This window comes from Prionailurus viverrinus, chromosome A2, assembly GCF_022837055.1.
Source record: "Prionailurus viverrinus isolate Anna chromosome A2, UM_Priviv_1.0, whole genome shotgun sequence".
Lineage (NCBI taxonomy): Eukaryota > Metazoa > Chordata > Mammalia > Carnivora > Felidae > Prionailurus > Prionailurus viverrinus.
The window spans coordinates 147221294-147242024 of NC_062562.1; the positions used below are offsets into that span (position 1 = coordinate 147221294).

The following is a 20731-nucleotide window of genomic DNA, read 5'->3' on the forward strand; positions in this document are numbered from 1 at the left end:
CGCCCTTCCCCGGCTGTCGCGGCCGCTCATGTCCCCTGGGGACGCGGCCACGCCCTCTCCTCCTCCCCCAGCCGGGCGGAGGCGGGGCCAGGCGCTGGGCCCCCGGGGCTGCGTCCTGGCCCCTACCGCCACGGGTCCGAGCTGGGGCTAGCCCCGGCCCACCCAGCCGGCCACAGGGCAACCCAAGCCCGGAGCGGGCACAATGCGATTTTATTTGGTTGGCACGTCGTGGATGGCGACTTCCGCAGGCCCCTTAGTCTCTGGAGACCGAAGCGAGAGGCCTGGAGGATTTGTTTTCACTTGATGACAGTGGCGTTTTTTATAATCCACTGCTGGGCCCTTCCATTGCGGAAGCCGTTCTCTCCTGGCACAGCTGTGGTGGGTTTCTCTTCCAGGAGCGATGAAAGGGTTAGTGGTTCCCAAATCATCTTGGAAGTCGGCATGTCACTCCCTGACTTGGCGACTGCTGTTAACAAAGCACAGGGCACCTTAGTGAATGTGCACATCCAGAGGCTCTGGAAGGACACCCAATGTGAGGCAAGAAAGAGACCCACTTGGAGGGACCAGAAAGCTGGTCTTTACTCTTAGCAAGAGGCATCACGGACTACCATGCCCAACCTTCTTTATAGTTCTGGATTCCTTCCCTTCATCAAAACCCAGTTTAAAACACTGCCAGTTTAGTCTTCCCTGTTTCATCCCACCCCTTTCAGATGATTCCTTCTGCAACCGTGTGGACACCCAGGTCACTCTTACTAAGGTGCATTCACTTGTATTCATACTCTTCTTAGTCTTTTCCTAAAGTGGAGGTGGTTTTCAGTTCTCCTGAGAGTGTAACCAAGAAAATGTTACTGTCTTTGGTTTCAGTGTCATCACTTTATCCAGATTCTCTTTTAACGTCTGCCTGTTCTTGGAAGCTTCCATGGCGGGCTCCTCTTGCTTCCATCCCTCCCCACTTTTTGGATGCGTTATGCCTTGTAAATGTCCCTTGACTCGGCTTCCTTATTCCTACTGCGATCGCCTTTTTTCGGGCCCTGTCCTCTAACTCCTGGACAGCCTCCTAATCAGGCCCCATCCAAACCTTCTCTGTGTAATCTTTATTTGGATGCCTGGTAAACAAGGAAAGTGATTGGCTACTGGCAGAAGGAGGGCTGGCTGGCGGTGTCTTTTGCTTGAAGTGGAGACATTGCTTCAACTCCACAGACCCATTCTTTAGGGAAAGCACCATAATGGGCTCTTCAGATACTGTTACCTAAAGCAAGTATGTACTCACTTTTCTTGAGGGAAACTGTAAAGTCGCCAGAAATCTAATAATTGTTGCAGACTGAGATATTAAGTGTTCTGTTCAGAAATGTAAATTAGGTAGATCATTAACAGGTTCTTGCCTGTTAATGATCTACCCAATTTACATTTTAATTTTTAATTATTATAAATTTGACTAAGTGTATGTCAGAAAAAAAAATGTGACTAGTATATCAAGCCCATGATGTCAGTGATGTAGTATTAGGACAGGAACACACACACACACAAAAACAAACAGGGGCGCCTGGGTGGTTCAGTTACTTGAGCATCCGACTCTTAATTTCGGCTCGGGTCGTGATCTCATGGTTCCTGGGTTCGAGCCCCGTCTCAGTCCCCGTGCTAATAGCACTGAGCCTGCTTGGGATTCTCGCTCTCTCCCTCTTTCTGCCCTCCCCCCCCCCCATCCTCCCAACCTCGTTCCCTCTCTCTCCAAATAAATAAACATTTTAAAAAAAGAAAAAACAAAAAACCTTTTAAAGAAAAACATTATATGAGTAAGGGCAAATAACACATCAATATGGCCAAAACTATTAGAGTGGTAGGTGATGTCGTCTGGGAAACACCACACTAGAGCTTTCTTGAAATTTGAGGGTTTAAATGGGATCCAAAGCCTAGTGCCACCTGGGCCTCTTAACAGTTGTTAGCTTCCATGCTATGAGAAAAAATAGTCTCCAGAACCTCCACGAGACTTGTTGATTTGCCCTTTTCTCTTGTCCCCCAAAATTTGTGCCTCCTGCCCACACCTCAGATCTGTAAGCCATTGCTTTGCAAGAAAGAAGCTTACCAGCTTTCTTCATATCTCTTTCACAGACTGAAGCAAAGTTGAGCTGAGGGTACATTTTTTTCTGTTTCTGCAAAGCACAGACCTTCATATACTGCCCGTCACTTTTGAAATCATTGTAGGTGGAAAACCTTCACAAAGAAAGCTCACTTAGTAGATCCTAGGGCAGGGGGTTAATGGAACCAGTCACTACTTTATCAGATTCTGGGGGAGAAGAAAGGACAGTGACCAGATGGTGTCCATTGGTGGGAGTATTGCTCCGTGGGAGGGAAGTTTCTAGAACCTAGCATTGTAAACCTGTGCAGGAACTCCAGAATCTCTTACCTCTTCCCCAAATTAGATGTGGGCTGCTCCTATAACTCATTTCAAATGAAATCTCACAGCACCTTGTTCCTAAACTGCAGCCCTTTATATGCCCTAAGAGAAAATGTGGTTCTTCTTCTCACAGAGCTCTTTGAGTACTTCTTGTCACTCTCGAAAATCATTCTTAGTGAAAAACCTTAGTTTTGATTAACTCTCATTAGGGTCTAAATGAGGTTGGGGGTCATGTAGGGAAGCTGTCTCATCACTATGCAGTTATATATATTTCCTACAATCAAAAGTTTTTGTTAAGTTATGATGAAAACAGCAGCATGAATAAGGAAAAGAGAGGAAGGAAAATATTCACCTAAACCACTGTTCTCGCTTGGATGTAGGATCAGCCAACAGGGTCACAGGAAAGGTTGGTTTCAGCTCAGATCTTAACTTTTTTTTCTGAGACATCAGGGGTAGGCAGAAGTTCTCAGGGGGGTTGTGCTGGTAACCTTCCTGCGGCAGAGGGAAGAAGGGTCAGTGAAGGAGGAAGCTGAACCCTTGGGACTGAACTAAGTTCCCGGACTAAGCTTCAATTCCTCTGAAAGGATGCGACAAACCCTGCCAGAGAGGGGAAGTGGGGACTGAAACCAAAAGAAGAGGAAGCCGTTCCCTGAGTGGGCTAAAACACTAGACCCCCTTATCCACGGAAGATACATTCCAAGACCCCCCAGTGGATGCCGAAAACCATGAAGGGTACCAAGCCCTAGACATATACTATCTTTTTTTCCTATACATACATATGATAATGTTTAATGTATAAATGAGGCACAGTGAGGGATTAATAGCAATAACCAATAAAATAGAATAATTATAATGTAACAAAGGTTATGTGAACGTGGTCTCTCTCTCTAAAAAGAGCGTACTGTACTGACCCTTCTTCCTGGGATGATGTGAGAAGGTAAAATGCCTACATGATGAAATGAGGGAATGGCGTACGCACTGTGACTTAGCATTAGTCCCTCTTGATTAGATTATACCCAATTTGATTGTGGGTAACTGAAACCCTGCAAAGGTAAACCACAGATGAGGGCTGGGGGTGCGGGGGGTGGGAACGGGTGTACCTATTTGCTTTGTTGTCAAAAAACTTGTCCAAAGCTTGATCAGTTTCCTAAGTAATTGACTTGCCCAGTGGCCCTTTGAAGTGAACAGCAGAGGAATTTACCCAGTTTTGAGAAGGATTCAATTAGTGAATCGCTTAGGAAGCCAAGCATTTGGTACTAAATTGGGAAATAGATCCATGGGACCTACCTTCCTTTCTCAAAGATGACTGCCTCATTCACATTCCCTTCTCTGTCTGCAGTGAAAAGGTCACAGAATGGGATGTTTTGTGAGGTAATAATTTCATCATTACTAAAGGTCATAGAATCAAAGACTTTCGGAAAAGCTCTTAAAGGTCATCCAGTCTAACCATTCATCTGACCCCCTAATCCCCTCCACAATATTACTACTAAGTAAGTGGTCAATCTTGCTACACCTAAAAGCCCAACCTGTTTCACCTTTGCTCAGCTGTTAGCTGTCTCCCTGTAACTTTGACCCTGCAGCTCAAACAGAACAAATCCAATGTCTCTTCTGCAGGGTCCTTAAAGAATTTGAAGAGATCCATCACGTCCCTCCTAAGCTCATTCTCCTCTCTTAGGCTCAACGTTGCCAGTATTTTGAACTTCCTTTCATGGGATGTGGCTTTGGGCTCCCTCTCCTTCTGCTTTTTCTCATCGTAACTCATTTGAGAAAGCGACCGTTTATATTCTTTCTCATATGCGACAATCTGAAATGAAAACAACGTGCTAGCAACCGTGGGACCATCACCTTGCTAAAGACTCTATTCAAATGTCATCACCTCTTCCAGGAGCCTTGCCTAACTACACCATCTAAAATTGCCTCTCACGCTCATTGTGCTTCATTCCCTTATCCTGCTTTGTCATGGCACTTAGCACATTATATAGTATCTGTGTGATTGTTTGCGTGTTGATGGTCTGTCTACCTCACTAGAATTAAACATCATTCAGGCAGTCCTTGGGGTAGTCACTGATGTATCCCTAGTACGCGTAACAGTGCCTGGCACAAAGTAGGTGCTCCATAAATACTCGTTGAATGAACGAAAGAACGAATGAATGACTAGGCTGATTAAATAACAACACAGTGAGCTTCTTCTCATAGAATTTTAAAGCCTCTTTAAAAAAAAATACTTCTGGGGCGCCTGGGTGGCTCAGTCGGTTGAGCGTCCGACTTCGGCTCAGGTCACGATCTCGAGGTCCGTGAGTTCGAGCCCCGCGTCGGGCTCTGGGCTGATGGCTCAGAGCCTGGAGCCTGCTTCCGTTCTGTGTCTCCCTCTCTCTCTGCCCCTCCCCCGTTCATGCTCTGTCTCTCTCTGTCCCAAAAATAAACCTTAAAAAAAAATTAAAAAAAAATACTTCCTGTTGAACCATGTCTTTTAAGTGCTGTACTTGTTCTCTTTAAGCTCTTCCAGTTTGGAGGAACTTCCGTTCACGTTACCTCAACAAAAAGAGATTTTACTCTAAAAAAGCACATGTGCCTAGGAACGAAGTCATAGCTAACAATCTGGCCACAAAAAGAGCAGAAACTCTGCAGAGCTAGATCGCACAGCAGAAAAACAGGAACGGAAAAGTATTTGGAATCCAAAACAGCACTAGCTAAGGACTACAACAGCATGAGTTTGTGTAGCTCGTCTCTAGCCCCATATCATTAGCCTGTCTCCTACTTTCTTCCTGTCTGCTTCCGCCTCTCTCTGTGTTCACTCCCTACCTTTACCCTGTATCTTTCTCCTCCCTGTAGCTTCTGCTTGTTTGTTTCTACTTCCCTGTAACTTCAACCTGCCCCTCCTCTGCTTTCGTGGTCCCTGCACTACCCTCCTCCTCCTGGTTTGATTTTTTTCTGGCCTCTCTCTACCTGCCCCGTTGGCTTTCACTCTTACCACCTTGATCTTCCCCTTTTCCAGACCCAGAGGCATGGAAGGAGGACTCTGTTTGGCCTGGGGATTTGGGTCGTTGGTAGGTTGGCTGGTTTTGGTGTTGGTTTGGCTTCTGGCTTTGGGGGTTTTTTGTTTGTTTTCATTTGGGGGGTACCAATTTATACCACAGGTCACCGATCGCCCTATGAGTTTTGATTCCCTGGCTCTGGTGCCCTCCTGCCCCCACCTGAGGTCCCCAGCCAGTTGCACAAAAGAGGATCTCTCAGGGCATCCTTTTCTTCATGGACTATGGTGGGGCCATTTCACTTAGAAGGGACTGTGGGGATAGCAATCACTGTGATAGACATGCCATCTCCATTCTTCAACTTGCCTACTGGAACCCACCCTCCTCTAACACACATGCCTGGGCATAGCAAAAGAATGCTGCTTCTGTGTATGATCTTTGGCTCACCAAAGACCGTCACTTTTGTTTGGCAAGAGAAAGGGGGGTGGGTTGCAGTATGAATATGAAAGAAGCATTCTAGATGGGCATATCCTTCTTCTTGAACTTGTTGCTGACAGTCCATAGAACTACCATGGTGTCAGTCTTTGACAATCGGTGCCTTAACTCTATTAATACAATTTGACTGGTAGCACAGTTTGCTCATGAATATGATCAGGTCCTGCGTGTGATTTGCACAAAGTTCCAGCTGTCGGAAGAAAGCTCGTCTTGCACCAAGTTACATGATAGTCTTGTATTTCCTTCTCTACCTTGAGCAGGACAATCTTAGCCTGGCATTTGTTCCTTTCTCGTACATTACCCATCACCATGAGAAGTAACCACTGAGTTTACATCCAAAGGGCACAAATACTGAGACTCCAGAGACCATGGGCAATGAATTAATTAGCCCATATTCAGCATATATCATTGCATATTAGCATCTTATCCCCCATTTGGAGAGGAATCTTTTACCGCCGTTCCTCTAGCAACTAAGGAAATACTAACCTCAAATTCACCACTTTGTGTTACAAGGGTCTGTCTCAGGTAATTTCTGTTATAATTAGATTCTTTTGTTTGCACTTTCACTTTATTTAATTTCTTCTTGTTATACTAGGCCTGCTCTCAAGGCTGTCAAGAGCTTTTTTAGATCCCGATTCCTAAATATCTTTTAAATTGATTTTCTCCACTTCCTCGGCTATTAATTTAGTTCAATTCTTCAGCATCTCTCCCCTTAGCTGTTGTAGTAACATCACAATGAATCTTTCTGATTTGTCTCTCTTCCCCCACGAACACAACTTTCTCCTCCAAAAAACGGTCTTTCTAAAATGCCAATTTGATTGTGCCTTTTATGTCCTGCCATTTACCCTCTTACATCTCCATAAGTGCTCCTCACTTTCTTGTGTCTTCATGTGTCTGCCTTTCCCTCTGATGGGGATATTCTCCTGTTCTTTTGCCAAGGATCACATCCTCTGTAAAACCTCCTGGATCACTCCCTTTCCTCTGACAAAGATACTAATCTCTACGTGAGTTCTATATCTTGCATATTCTTTTATTATCCATATATCCTGGTATATTATAATAACTTTTCTATTTCTTATTTATTGATCAGTCTCTCCTGCTAGTCTCCAAGTTCCTTCAACATAGAAACTGTCCTGAAAGCATCCTTATATCTTAGTTCTCTGTTTAGCATATGGTCAGCAACCGTTTACCGGATTGAACGTGAACTTCGGCAGTGTAGAACCGAGTCCCAGATGTCTGGCTGTTGTGATAGAACATCCTCTGCTGTGTTCCTCTCCCCTTCTCCTGACACCCAAAGCCGTGGGTATAAAGCATAATCCTTTCCCCGTCTCCCGTTTGGTTATTTCTGTTCCTCGTTCCTCATTTCCCGATTTCTCCTTTGCCACTTTACCCTCAACCCAAAAGCCAGTGGCTAGTTCACCTTTGGGGAATTGCAAACTAAATGTCTTTGGCCAGGGAGGAACAATTTCTAATGAGGACCCTCTTTTCTCCACGCAGTGGAGTTTCATGACACGAGCTTGTGCAATTCTGGTTCTGAGCCCCTCCAGATTCCTTGTGTGTGCAATACACAGCAAGGCAGAAGAAGGAAGAAGATGGCTCCTGACACCATCTTCCACGTTAACTTAATTCTCTCTTCACGCCACCTCCTGATTCCTCAGGGTCCTTCCTCAGGGTGCCAGGAAGCTTCCCCAGGCGCCGTTACCTTGAGCAGCAATTCCTTGGGAAAGTATTTGGGTGCGATGTTCTTTCCTTGCTGGTCGAATGGGCAGGGAAGTGGGTTGTTGGTCATAATCAGTAAGGTCTTATCCTGATCGTACTCTGTTACTTTTAATGTGAAGCTTTTGATTTTCCCGTTTCGAGCCAGGAATTTCTGCAGGGCAGTGGGCTTCAAAGGCTCATAGTACTGGGCCTGAGCAACACAGAGGTTTCCAGAGAGACAAAGGGATTAGATCAAGAGAAGATTAATCAATTGGCTAGTCTTCAGCCTCTGTGGGGGAGGGACAGACGCTGCACAGGGGCCGGACAAATCTGCTCGGAAGCAGATTTTACAGAAATCTGCTTGGTTTTACAGAAAACGTCTGAAGCCCTCTGTCCCTCTCTGCCCTCAGAACATTCCCCACAAATAGACGAAGGGGTGAGGAAGTGAGATGGGAGGGAAGGTTCCCACATAAAAGGAGCAAGATGACTTAGTCCTTCTGAAAAAGTGTAACATCGTGCCCAACACAATGGGGCAAACAGAAGCTTCCATGTCAAACCTAGGTGGCCTTCTCTACAAGTCCGTTTGAGGCAAAGGGAGAGATCGCCAGGCACCAAAGCTCCTTCCTTGTTCCGGGATACCAACACAGCCCCTCTCTCCATCTCCCCACCCACCAAGAGTTCTCCACGGGCACAACCACATTAACATGCATAATAAGCACGACCTTATAGAGGAAAAGCAGTCACAAAAGACTGCGTGTCATTTAAGACGTGGTGGGGGAAGGGGCGGTCCCGCTAAATTTGCTTTTCCATCCCTAGGAGGGAGGCAGAGGATTGGCGAGGGAGAGAATAGCATACCTCCTATTAGAAATAGGTTTTCTCCACTTAAAAAAAAAATCAGCTGCAGCCAACACCCCCTTCCCACCTCCTCCCTCGTCCCTCCCTATCACCGTACCCAGCACTGCCACGGGCCTGGTGTCCTAGGACAGCCCTGCTTTCCTGTCCCAGGAGTCAGCACGGTCACAGAAGCTGGCGGCACCAGGAGGCATTTGGGATACCCGAGCAGTGGCCCTGCTGCTGAACCCTTAAGGATCTTGGCGGGGATGAATGCTTTTTCCACCTACCATATTTGGATGGACGGTGTATTCCTGAAGGTTCTTCAGGACAAATTTTGAAGGCCCGACTGCGTCAAAAATCTAGAGACAATAATTGAGATCAGGAGTTTCACGTTGCACCTGTCCTAAACAGCATTCCATTCCTTACCTCACCTCACCCTAGGTTGACCCTAAAAACCGGTCAGAAGAACAAAGCACTCCCAGTTTTGTACCCTGGGATCCCGGGATGCGGCCACAGCAAAGAGAGCTACGTTCCGAGGCATCCTGACAGGGAAGCTTGTCCGTGGAAAAGGTGGGCCTGCTTTATTATGAATGTCAGATAAAGCTGTGGGGGAGGGAAGTGGGTAAAGGGCAGCGTTAAAGTTCAGATGGGGACAAATCACTCCAAGGGATCGTACCTCTTCCTTCTGCCTTTTCCATTTCTATAGGGGTGAAATCTAGTGAAAATCAACACGGAGGACACCCTCTCCGGGAGAAAAGCAAGTCATAAAAGGGCAACAACTGAAGGCTGGTGGTGCAAGGGAGCCCTAGGGATCACTGCCTGCCGAGCTGGAAGCAGACACACAGAGGAAGAGAGAAACAACGGTGCATTTTGCTTTTTTTTGACTATTTCGACAGCACACGATTCTTCCTGAAGTGATGGCAAAAAACTAGTTGGATGTTGGTCATACTTTTGTCCACCGCTTTGCATTTCTCTGCCGGTGGACGTGCTGGTGATTGGCAGACTGTCGGAGGGTCGTGTCTGGTGGACGTGCTGGTGAATGGCAGACTGTTGGGGTGTCGCGTCTGGTCGTACGTACAGTTGCCGGGCCTTCTGCATCGCCTTCGCTGACCCCGGTGTTGCTGCCTGGCCTCTAGCTCAGCCCTAACTTATCCACAGATGAGTCAAAAGGATGAGGACAGAAGGAAATGAAAGCTGAGTTACCTCCTTTGGGCTTGGCATAATCGGAAATCCGAAAAAGAGGAGGAGTCACAATCCTGTGTGTGGACCAACATTTCCAAGGATTGCCATGCCCCCGAGGAGGTGATATGGTTAAGGTGGGGCGCGGAGGAAACGGAACATGCACTGAGAGGTGAGGAAAGTGTGGATGTGAATGGAAAAGAGGGAAGGTGTAAGGATGGGACAGAACCGTACAATGGGAGAAGGTGTTATGTTCCTAGAGGAAAATGCCAGAAGCTGGCAATGCCTGGGGGGGGGGGGGGGGGGGGCATGTGGACTAGGAGGAGGCCTATCAGAGCCATGCCATACATTCCATTAGGAACAATGGGAGGCAATAAATCCAAAGATGCAATGAGTTAATTTTTGGAAAACTGAAATCCCTTTGTTCAAAACAAAGATATATTAGGAATAGTCCACTTCACAGATACGCTACATATATTCAGAACCACAGAAATCTCAGGAAAACGTGAGAGAAAGATGTGAAGACTTTTCTCTTGTCGGTTGTTTTAAAAATTAATTTTAGGGGGGGAAATCTCAAAGGAAAATGTTTTTACTCTTGAATTTTTCTGAAGTGTTGCATCTCAGCTCCAAATGAGTCTACGGCAGTTGACTAAGCCCACGGCAGTGTCCCAAGTGGAATATGTTTTTAGTTTTACGTTGAATTGTACTATCGTGGCTGGTAAAATAAAAGTTGGCCTGGAAAATTCACTTGAATATGAAAAACCTGGGGAAGCAACCAAACCATCCAATGGAGTTTTGCTGCAAGAGGTGTCCATAAAGCCTAGCTAAGTAGGGTTTCTAAGATAGGCTTATGGTCCCTGGCTTCTAGCCCTGATTTGTCGTGGATACATCCCTGTCTCTTTTCTATGTCTCTGTTTCCCTTTCATAAAATTAGGATAATTTACCCTTGCTGTCTGTACAAACATTGACCGTTTCTTGCTCTTCAACAGGAGGTCTGTGAACCCCACTTCCAAAGTACTCAGAGTAACTCCAAAGAAAGACTATACATACACATTTACTAAGGCTCTTTCTTACCTCATCGTTATCAACCCCTATTCCTTTCTCAAGTTTAACTGATCTGGTTCCTGGAGTCGTTGATACGGCATCTTGAAACCTGAAAAAGCAGAAAATCCAATGGTATTTGCTTACTCAGAGGCCTGGTCGTTGGCATATTCTCAATCTCCAGCAACAAAGTTTGGGAGCCCGACGTAGAGGAGCCCAATTTGGGTGGTCACTAATTGAATATGCACGTATAGTAAAGAATAGGATTTGTTATTATCCAGCCTGCATTCTGGTGGGGGGGGGTAGGGAACAAAACTTCAGTTCAGTGAGTTCAGCAAGTGGGACCTCTTGGAGATATGATGATATCTGATAAGTTGAATTCTTCAAAAATAAGGGTGTTAGACAGCTTAAGGACATTCTTTCGGGCACCTGGACCTTTATCATATCCCTAAAGACGACCTACTGTTTTGAATGCCCACCTGCCTGCTCTTCTCCACAGGGAATTGGCTCTACCTTTGCCAATAATTAACTAGTGATTCCATGAAAAGGGACATTATTAGTGGAACTTCACAACTAAATTTCCAATTCTTAAAGACTATGCTTGGATTACTGGCTCCCTCTTGTACCTAACCACATCTACGTTTCTCTATCTAGAACTAAGATGGTAAAAATCATGAATGGCAACTATTCTCATACTCTGTTTTTTTTCCTCTTAGTTTCAGATCCCCTGCCCAGATACCAGTTCCTTTTGGCGAGAAGAGGGAGGGAGGCAGAAGTTGCAATATTTAGTAATAAAGTGTTTTAGATTCCATATTTTAGATTCCATGACTAATTCCACTAAACCCATTTACTCCCTGAACATAGGGAAAGATGCTCATCAGTAAGACTGGGTTAATGATTAAAATAAATGGCCTGCTTCCTCCTTGGAGATAATTCCTGTTTGGGTATTAACTAGCTTAAATAGAAGGCTGGGACTACCTGAAGTAGACCTCTCTCCTCTAAAAATGAGGGTGGCAGGGGCGCCTGGGTGGCTCAGTCAGTTAGGCGTCTGACTTCGGCTCAGGTCATGATCTCGCAGTCTGTGAGTTCAAACCCCGCGTCAGGCTCTGTGCTCACCGGTCAGAGCCTGGAGCCTGCTTCCGATTCTGTGTCTCCCTCTCTCGCTGCCCCTCCCCTGCTCATGCTCTGTCTCTCTCTGTCTCAAAAATAAGTAAAAACATTAAAAAAAATTTTTTTTAATAAAAAAATAAAAATAAATAAAAATGAGGGTGGCAGTGTAAGGACCAAACTAAGAAAAACAGAAATAGCCAAGCTATGTAGTTGGCGGGTCAACTGCTGTAGGAGGTACGAATCATCCCCAATCCAGTATCAAGTCCCATCCAAGCATGGCTCACTTCCACCTGTCGCTGGCTACCAACTCCATCCTTAACTCAGGCCAGACGTCTTAAAAATAGTCTCAAGGGGAGCAGGTGACACATTGTGGGTAGACCAAAATAAATTCATCCCCACTTAACATCTTAAAGGTGGTACCTTTTTTATGTGTCCTACTATCTTAAGTCATCTAATAATAATATACTGTAATCTCTATTGTAGCACTTTTAAAAAATGATTCTCTGTTATCTCAAAGGCAGCACAGGATCCCAGATACTCTTCTTTAAGGCCAATTTAAGGCATAGAGCTGTGGGGGGAAATTCTCCTACAGCCCAGCAGTGTCCACCAAGGACAGTCTGGCGCCTTACTTTTGACAACTCTATTCTACTTGCTGCACGAAACACAGACCAAGATCCGGTTTTTGATCTGAGGACAGTCAATTAAAATATTTTTTAATGTTCATTTTTTTATTTTGAGAGAGAGAGAGAGAGAGAGAGAGAGAGAGCAGGGGAAGGGCAGAGAGAGATGGAGACAGAAAATCCCAAGCAGACTCCGTGCTGTCAGTGCAGAGCCCGATGCAGGGCTTAATCTCACAAACTGTGAGGTCATGCCCTAAGCTGAAATCAAGAGCTGGATGCTTAACCGGCCCAGGTGCCCCTAAAACATTTTTAATGAGTCTACTCTGTGACTAGTACTGTTCAGAGTGATATGGACTACAACAAATGTTTGCATAAAATCGTCCTTATAAATTAGTTGGGCAAAGAAAAGCACACACTTGGTTTGTCTCTTTTGGCCCATCGCTGTTCACTGCTAAGTGGGTCAGTCCAAGGCAAGTATTCATCCAGAGGCCGAAGTCAGTGTCTCCAAAGAGTCCAGGTTCTGTAGGGGCTCAATTCAATCCATTTCTTCCTTAGCACACACCGTGTGTCCAGCCCCGTTCTTGATCCTGTTTTGGAAACAAGGCTGGTGGGTGCTGTTGCGAATGCAGAGAATGCACAAGACATGATGACCTTTGTCCTCAAGAACTTAGGTGGTAAACGGTGGAAGGGGTGGGTGGGGGGAGGAAGTGATTGTGAAGTGTGAAATAGAAAGGACATTGGCATAGAAACACATGCTAGTACATTAGGTGAGTCATTTCACCTCTCGGGGCCTTAATTTCCTCATTTGTAAAAATGGAGAGAGTTAACCAAATGATTTAAAGATAATATTCTAATTCCTTTTGACAGCGCGAAGAATTTTCCTACATAACGACCTGAAGTAAAATCCATTCACGGGTTAGTCGTGGGAGAGAGTTGGAGAGCAGCCATGCTTTAATGTACATCCCCTTTCAATACAACCACCCTCTCATAGGTTAGGTCTATAAAACCAGGGAAAGTATGTGTATATATTGGTGTGGGAGGGGGTGGCAGGAAGTTGCTATATTTCTTTGATATGAGCAACTTAAAATGGAAGATAAAAGTTGACGGTGTACAAGCCACTATTTCGAGAAGAGAGGTCAGTGAGGCTCACGGGGATGTTTCCCAAAGGATGTGGAGCTTGAGCTGGGCCTTATAAGATGGTGTGTGAAGTCGCCTGACGGGAAGGTATTTGTCGTTGTTGTTTTAAGTAGCAAGACCTAAAAGTGGATAGGTAGGGTGGGATCAAATCATGGGGGTCTTGGTAATGAAGGAGGAACTTTGATAAGGTCTTTCAGCCCAAGCTCCTCTCAAGCCCATGGGTTTGGAGGAAAGATCTGCCTTAGTGTTGAGAATGTCGATAAGTGATTATTTAAGGTTTATATCTAGTTTGGTTGTCTAGACATAAACCCTAAAGACAATTGTCTAGAGTGTATGACTAGACTGAGCTAAACTCTGAAAGTTCCCTCAAGGGTAATAGACTAATGAGGTTTTCACCCTTTTCTCACCTTTAATTTACTGGAATCATGAGTCCAATTCATGCGGATACTGAAACTAAAATAAAAAGAAGCCACCCAACTGGAAGGTACAAATCTTGGGTTGCTTTTCTGCAACGCAGGGTGGAAAAAACCAAAATCACACAAACACAAAAATGACACCCAGACTAAAAATGGAAAGATCTGGTGTACAATACCTTGAAGGACATCAGGAGACCTTAGTTCATTGAGGAAGGAGAGATTCCTTGGCACTGAAAACTTCCGTTTTGAAAGTGTTTTATTCTTTTCTTGATTCTGGAGGAGACACAGGAATCACAGGAATTTGTGATGAACAGGCAATCTAGAATGCTCAGGTGTTCTATGTTGGAGTGAGCACAAAGGCTTCAACAAAATCTGCACCGATCTGCTCCAATTTGTTTTTTTCAACCTGTGACTTCCCTGTACATACACTGACCTTGTCACCATATCTTAACTTCTACTTTATTTTTTCTTAATGTTTATTTACTTATTTTGAGAGAGAGAGAGGGAGAGGGAGAATACCAAGCAGGCTCTGCACTTTCAACACAGAACCCAATGCAGGGCTCAATCCCACGAACCGTGGGATCATGACCTGAGATGAAATCTAGAGTCGGACGCTTAACCGACTGAGCCACCCAGGCGCCCCAATCAACCTCTACTTTAACCTATTCCTCAAATACAGTGAACTTTCTCTCTTATTCCCCATACTTAAAACCCTCTCCCCACGTCTTCAAACCATTTGAACCTTCTTCTTTCTTTATATTACCGCTGAGGTCTTTCCTCTTTAGACAAGACTTTCCAGATCAATCCAATCCCAAACTCTAGCCTGCAGGCACTGTTTTTTGTGCACGCAATTCTATAGTATCTTGTAGTTTGACCTGTACTTTTCTTCTGTGCACGTACTGTTTGCCTCCTACACAGTAAGCTCCTTGAAAGTGACACGTGAGTTATATATATATTGGTCCCCCCCCCCACTACCACATACCCCTGTTTTGTATATTAGGCATTCAAACTTAATATTTACTTCCGTATGTTTCCTGACCATTTGTGACATGTTAAACACCATTCTAGGCAATGGGAACAAACATAAATCCCAGTCCTTGACCTCAAGGAGCTCATAGTTTAGCCAGGAGGAGATGAAGAAAGAGCTCAATTCAACAGATTGCAATGCATGTATCAGGGATCTGTTCAAGGGGCTGCTGAATCAAAGAGGAAGAGCACTAAACCCTGGGAGACATTTGGAACTAACACCTAAACCGAGCTTGGAAAGGTGAGTACAAGTAGCTTATGCCTGGAACATAAGATTCCAAGAGATGAGACTAGAAAGGAAGCCAAGGTCCAAATCCTAGAGTGTAGACCCTGATAGAAGCTTGTAAGTCACCCTGTGAGTTAATAAAGAGGTATCGAGGGATTAAGTTGGGAGATACATTGAACAATATGTATTTTAGAAATACAAAAATGGTGGCAGAGTAAACTATATATTGGAAAGGCACAGAGGCCTTTAAGAAGGCTGTGGTATGGAGGAAGGAGTGAGAAATTAAATGGGTCACAGATTTGTGCCATTCACCTCTGTCTCCCAGCCCTGGATGACCTATGCAAAGATGGCCAACCATATTCTCTCCGCTAGGGATTTGAGAGCTTGATAAAGACACAGAAAGATGGGAGATGATCGCAGCTGAATTGTCCTCTACAGCATCCCAGGCAGAAGGGCTAAGCCCCGCCTGCTGAGGTCCCCAGAGCCGCTGCAGATCTAGCCCTCCCTGACGCATGGTTATTCAGTTTTCCCTTCAATCTGGGAGCTTTCCCAATAGCTTTTTGAAGACCGCTGCTCCCCTCCTCCTCGCCCCCCGCCCCGCCTTCTTTTTTTCCCCTGAAACTAGCCAGCGTTCATTTCTGTTGTTTGCAATCAAAACAAAACAAAAACAACACCTAAACTGACAGAGGCTCTAAAGCCAATCAGCAGCGGTGAGGAGGGATAAATGAAGGACTTCTGAAAGATGTTAGGAAGATAGAATTAACAGGACTTGTTAACCAATTGGATCCGCAGGCTGGTGGATATAGTCACATTTTTAGCTTGGTTGCTTGAGTGGCTAGAGGTGCAATTTACTACACTAGAAAATAAGGAAGATAGAGCGAATTTGGGGGATAAATGATGATTTGTGGTTTGGGTTGGTTAAATAGGAGGTGCAGGTAGGGACTTTGTCTCATAAGTGGTTTAAAAGATGGGTCTGGAGCCAGAGAGAGGTTTGGGATAGAATTATTCATTCGGGAGCCAGCCTCGAGCATAGGTGCCCGCGAAAGCCATTGGAGTAGATGTGATCACGCAGGAGAATCGGTGAACTCAAGACACAAAGGCACAAGACAGAGCCCCGGGCGATACAAACGCCAAAGGAAGAGCAGCCTGAGCAGATGTATAGAGAACACTGAAAAGGAGGGGCCAGAGGCTGGAAGAGAACCAGGAACGGAAATCTTGGAAAGAGACGGCACCGTGAAAAGTGGAGAACCTCTCTACCTCACCCCAGCGTCGAAACTGCAGCTTTTAAAGGATCAGAAAGCTGTTTTTAAAACTCAAACAAGTTGTCAAAGCTTAACAAACAATCCAGCGCCACTGACTGTAAGGGAGATAAGTCTAGATTGAACGAACCTCCTAAGCTGGAGTTCATGGCAGAGCCAGGATTTGCTGGAGCAAATGGAGAGAAGACAGTGTGAATGTGTCACACATTCTCCACTCACGGCCTTCTTTTGCAGACACGGGGTTGCATAGCGACCCAAACTTGGGTCCATTGTCCCTTTTCACTGCATCTTGGGTATCGACCTATGACAGGACCTGAGAGTGGGTCCCGCATCCCTTCATCTCCACGGCTTTTCACATCCAAATGGAGGCCTCACAGACCAGGGAACATCCGGGTAGTGAGGATGGGGTGCTGGGGTGGCACAGGGCATCCTGGGAGACGTGACCTGAGGAGCAGAGAGCAGTGAGTGAGGGCACAAGCCTGGAAGAACTCCTTGGGGAACCATTTTCTTCCTCTCCTCCTATTTTGAACGGCTTATAAAATAGAAACGTCTACCCTCTTGAAAGTAAGAGTAGCGACACATAGTGCTGAGCAAGGGGAACGTCTCTCATTCTTGACTCTCCCTTTCATAAACAGCCTGCCGGCAGCGTGTGGTCACCCATCTGGGGAGGCTCTTCCTTGTCAGGGGACACTTACTGTCGATCAGTGACTAGATACGTCTTTCTGGTGAAGAGGGATGTGCTAGGAAGCCAAAGGTCTACCTAGGCCCCAGCCATGCTCTCCAAACTAGCTTCTAGCAAACAGACCCACAACCAAAAAACCATGAAATTCTGAATGCCTCTGACTCCTGCACGTTTCTATTAATTGCTTCAGAACCTGTAGGAAAAGATGTTTGGTACCTCGACTGTTTCGGCACCCTGGCTACCGTAAACGCTGTGGCTGTAGTCTTAGTGTTCTCCATTGGTGCGGAGACCAGAGAACCGGGAAAGAGGGGGTTCAGAAAGGTATCTCCTTAGCAAAGCGAAAAATGAAAGCCTGCGAGAAGCCGGAGCCTGGGCAGGGAGTTTTGCCTGGCAACCTGTCTTCCATCCGTGGGCAGAGCGGGGCTGGGAGTTATAAATTCATTCATCCCAGCTTTGGCCAACACCAAATCTGAACAGAACTAGCATTATTCAGAGATGAATGAATGGAAAATGATTTTCAGAGCTAACGAATTTTATGAGGAGGAGAATGTAGCAGCAGTAACAGCCACCCTGGCTTAAATAGGGAGCTAAGGAAGACTGCCAAAAATGGAGAGACATAGAGAAGAGCAGGAAATTGGGAATCTGGGAAATACAAGGCCATGAAATTTGTTTGTAGATCTATTAAAAACATGGGGATGTCTATACTACCCAAAGCAACCTACAGATTTAATGCAATCCCTATCAAAATACCAACAGCATTTTTTTTTTTTACAGAACTAGAAAAAATAATACTAAAAATTTTATGGAACCACAAAAGACCCCAAATAGCCAAAGTGATCTTGAAAAAGAAAAACAAAGAGGGGAGTGAAAAAGAAAAACTCCCCAGCGGAGTGGGATCGAGACCTGCGTTGGGCTCCACACTCAGTGTGGAGCCGGCTTAAGATTCTCTCTCTCTTTCTCTCTCCCTCTGCCCCTCTCCCTCGCTCATGTGCATCCTCTCTCTCTCTCTAAAAGAAAAAGATAAACAAAGCTGGAGATATCACAATTCCAGATTTCAAGTTATACTGCAAAGCTGTAGTAATCTAAACAGTATGGTGCTGGCACAAAAATAGACACATGGACGAACAGAACAGGATGGAAAGCTAGAAACAAACCCACGATCATATGGTCAATTGCTCTTTACAAACGAGGCAAGAATTGTCTCTTTAACAAATGGTGTTGGGAAAACCGGACGGCTATATGCAAAAGAATGAAACTGGACCACTTCCTTACAAACACACACAAAAATAAACTCAAAATGGATTAAAGACCTAAATCTGAGACCCGAACGCTTAAAAATCCTAGGAGAGAGCACAGGCAGGAACTTCTCTGACATCAGTCATAACGACATTTTTCTAGATATGTCTCCTGAGGCAAGGGAAATAAAAGCAAAAATAAACTATTGGGACGACATCAAAATAAAAGGCTTCTGCACAGCAAAGGAAACAATCAACAAAACAAAAAGAAAACCTACTACATGGGAGAAAATATTTGCAAATGACATACCCAGTAAGGGTTACTATCCAAAATATATAAAGAACTTCAAACACTCAACACCCAGAAAACAATCTAATTAAGAAATGGGCAGAAGATATTTCTCCAAAGGAGACATCCAGATGGCCAAGAACAGACACATGAAAAGATGCTCAAAATCACTCATCACCAGGGAAATGCAAGCCAAAACTACTCTAAGGTATCACCTCACACCTGTTGGAATGGCTAAAATCAAAAACATAAGAAACAGTGTTGGTGAGGATATGGAGAAAAGGAACCTTCATGCACTGTAGTGGGAATGCAAACTGCTGTAGGTACTATGGAAAACAGTATGGAGTTTCCTCAAAAAATTAAAAATAGAAATTAATGTTGCACTATATATTAAGTAACTATAAAAGAAAATATTCCTCAACCTATTTATTTATTTTTTAAGTCTATTTATGTTGAGAGTGACAGAGACAGCCTGAGTAGGGGAGGGGCAGAGAGAGAGGGAGAGAGAGAGGATCCCAAGCAGGTTCCGCACTGTCAGCACAGAGCCCAACGCGGGGCTCACATCCACGAAGCCGTGAGATCATGACCTGAGCCGAAACCAAGAGCAGGACGCTTAACCAACTGAGCCATCCAGGCGCCCCTGCTCAATCTGCTTAATTGCCATGGCATAAATCTGTCATTTTTGCTATCACTTTCCTATTTTTAATAAATTGTGCTTTAGTTTTTATCTATTAGATGAAATGGTAAAATTTAAACAACATATATGTACTTGAAATAAAAAAAAAGAAATTAAAAATAGAACTACCCTATGACTCAGTAATTGCACTACTGGGTATTTACCCAAAGAGTACCAAAACACTTCTTCAAAGGCTATATGCACCTCTATGTTTATTGCAGCATTATTTCCAATAGCCAAATTATGGGAGCAGCCCAAATGTCCATCAACTGATGAATGGATAAAGAGGTAGTATATACATACAATGGAATATCATTCAGCCATTAAGAAAATGAAATCTTGCCATTTGCAACAACATGGATGGAGCTACCGAAGTAATGCTAAGTGAAATAAGTCAGTCAGAGAAAGACAAATACTATATGATTTCACTCGTATGTGGAATTAAAGAAACAAAAGGAAATGAACAAAGGGGGGGGAAAGACAGACAAACCAAGAAACAGACTCTTAACTATAGAGAACTGATGGTTACCAGAGGGGAGGTGGGTGAGGGGGGATGGGTGAAATAGATGAAAGGGATTAAGAGTACACATATCATGATGAGCACTGAATAATGTATAGAATTGTTGATACAGAATATAGTGATATTGTATACGTGAAACTCATATAACACCGTATGTTAGCTATACTGGAATTTAAAACTTTAAAAGAAATATAGGGATATCTACTCACAAGAGACAGTGGAAGCTGTCTCTCTGTGCACAATTTTGATTCAGTTTAGCACTAGAGTGTCAGGGATATGAGGACAAAGAAGAAACAAAAAGGTGGGGGGGATTGAGAGTTTGAAATAGACGCAATGGATTGTAAGGCATCGAAGGTCGTCTCAGGAAAAATCTCATGACTGGAGATGCCCACCATGGCAAATCTCTAAGTGTTTCAAGGATGGGGTGGAATGATATATGAAGGAGCAGAGGATGTGCTGTCCCACTGAGGGCACCTTCTCAACCTCGCTGACACATTTCATTCTCTTGTCTCCATAGACCTTTCTCCTGATCTAGCTTAATGGAGCCCGAGAACAAGGTTGCAGATTCTTAGCTTTTAAGTCTAAACTTCAAAGACTCAATTGGAAGACAAAATGGTCTAGGAGACAGCTGTGACCAATTGGGTGCCTCTCTCCAAGAAAGACACTAGGAGACCTAGTGTCACAACTGAGACACAAAGGAGTGTTGTAAGTGAGTCCACCCACAAAGGTAGACTCTAGACAACTAGCCCTAAGTTACAGGCATCTCTGTGAGGCCGACACCAAGAAGAAGCCAACTCTTACCCTCTTCCTTTAAATTTTTTCTTGGTTCGGGGGGGCTCAGTCAGTTAAGCATTTGACTTCAGCTTAGATCATGACCTCACAGTTTGTGTGTTCGAGCCCCACGTCGGGCTCTTTGCTGTC

At 44.7% G+C, this 20731-nt stretch overlaps 1 protein-coding gene across 1 annotated transcript; it reads right to left on the bottom strand.

Annotated features, from left to right (window-relative positions):
- Positions 1-34: 34 nt before the first annotated feature.
- On the bottom strand, positions 35-14170 carry TSGA13 (testis specific 13). Its single transcript, XM_047840370.1, has 8 exons — positions 14074-14170; positions 12761-12931; positions 10648-10726; positions 8682-8753; positions 7565-7771; positions 2748-2887; positions 2084-2211; positions 35-466 (listed from the first exon to the last, which is right to left on the bottom strand). Exons 2-8 carry the CDS (start codon positions 12781-12783, stop codon positions 297-299), a joined length of 819 nt encoding a protein of 272 aa, XP_047696326.1. The 5' UTR covers positions 12784-12931; positions 14074-14170; the 3' UTR covers positions 35-296.
- Positions 14171-20731: the final 6561 nt, after the last annotated feature.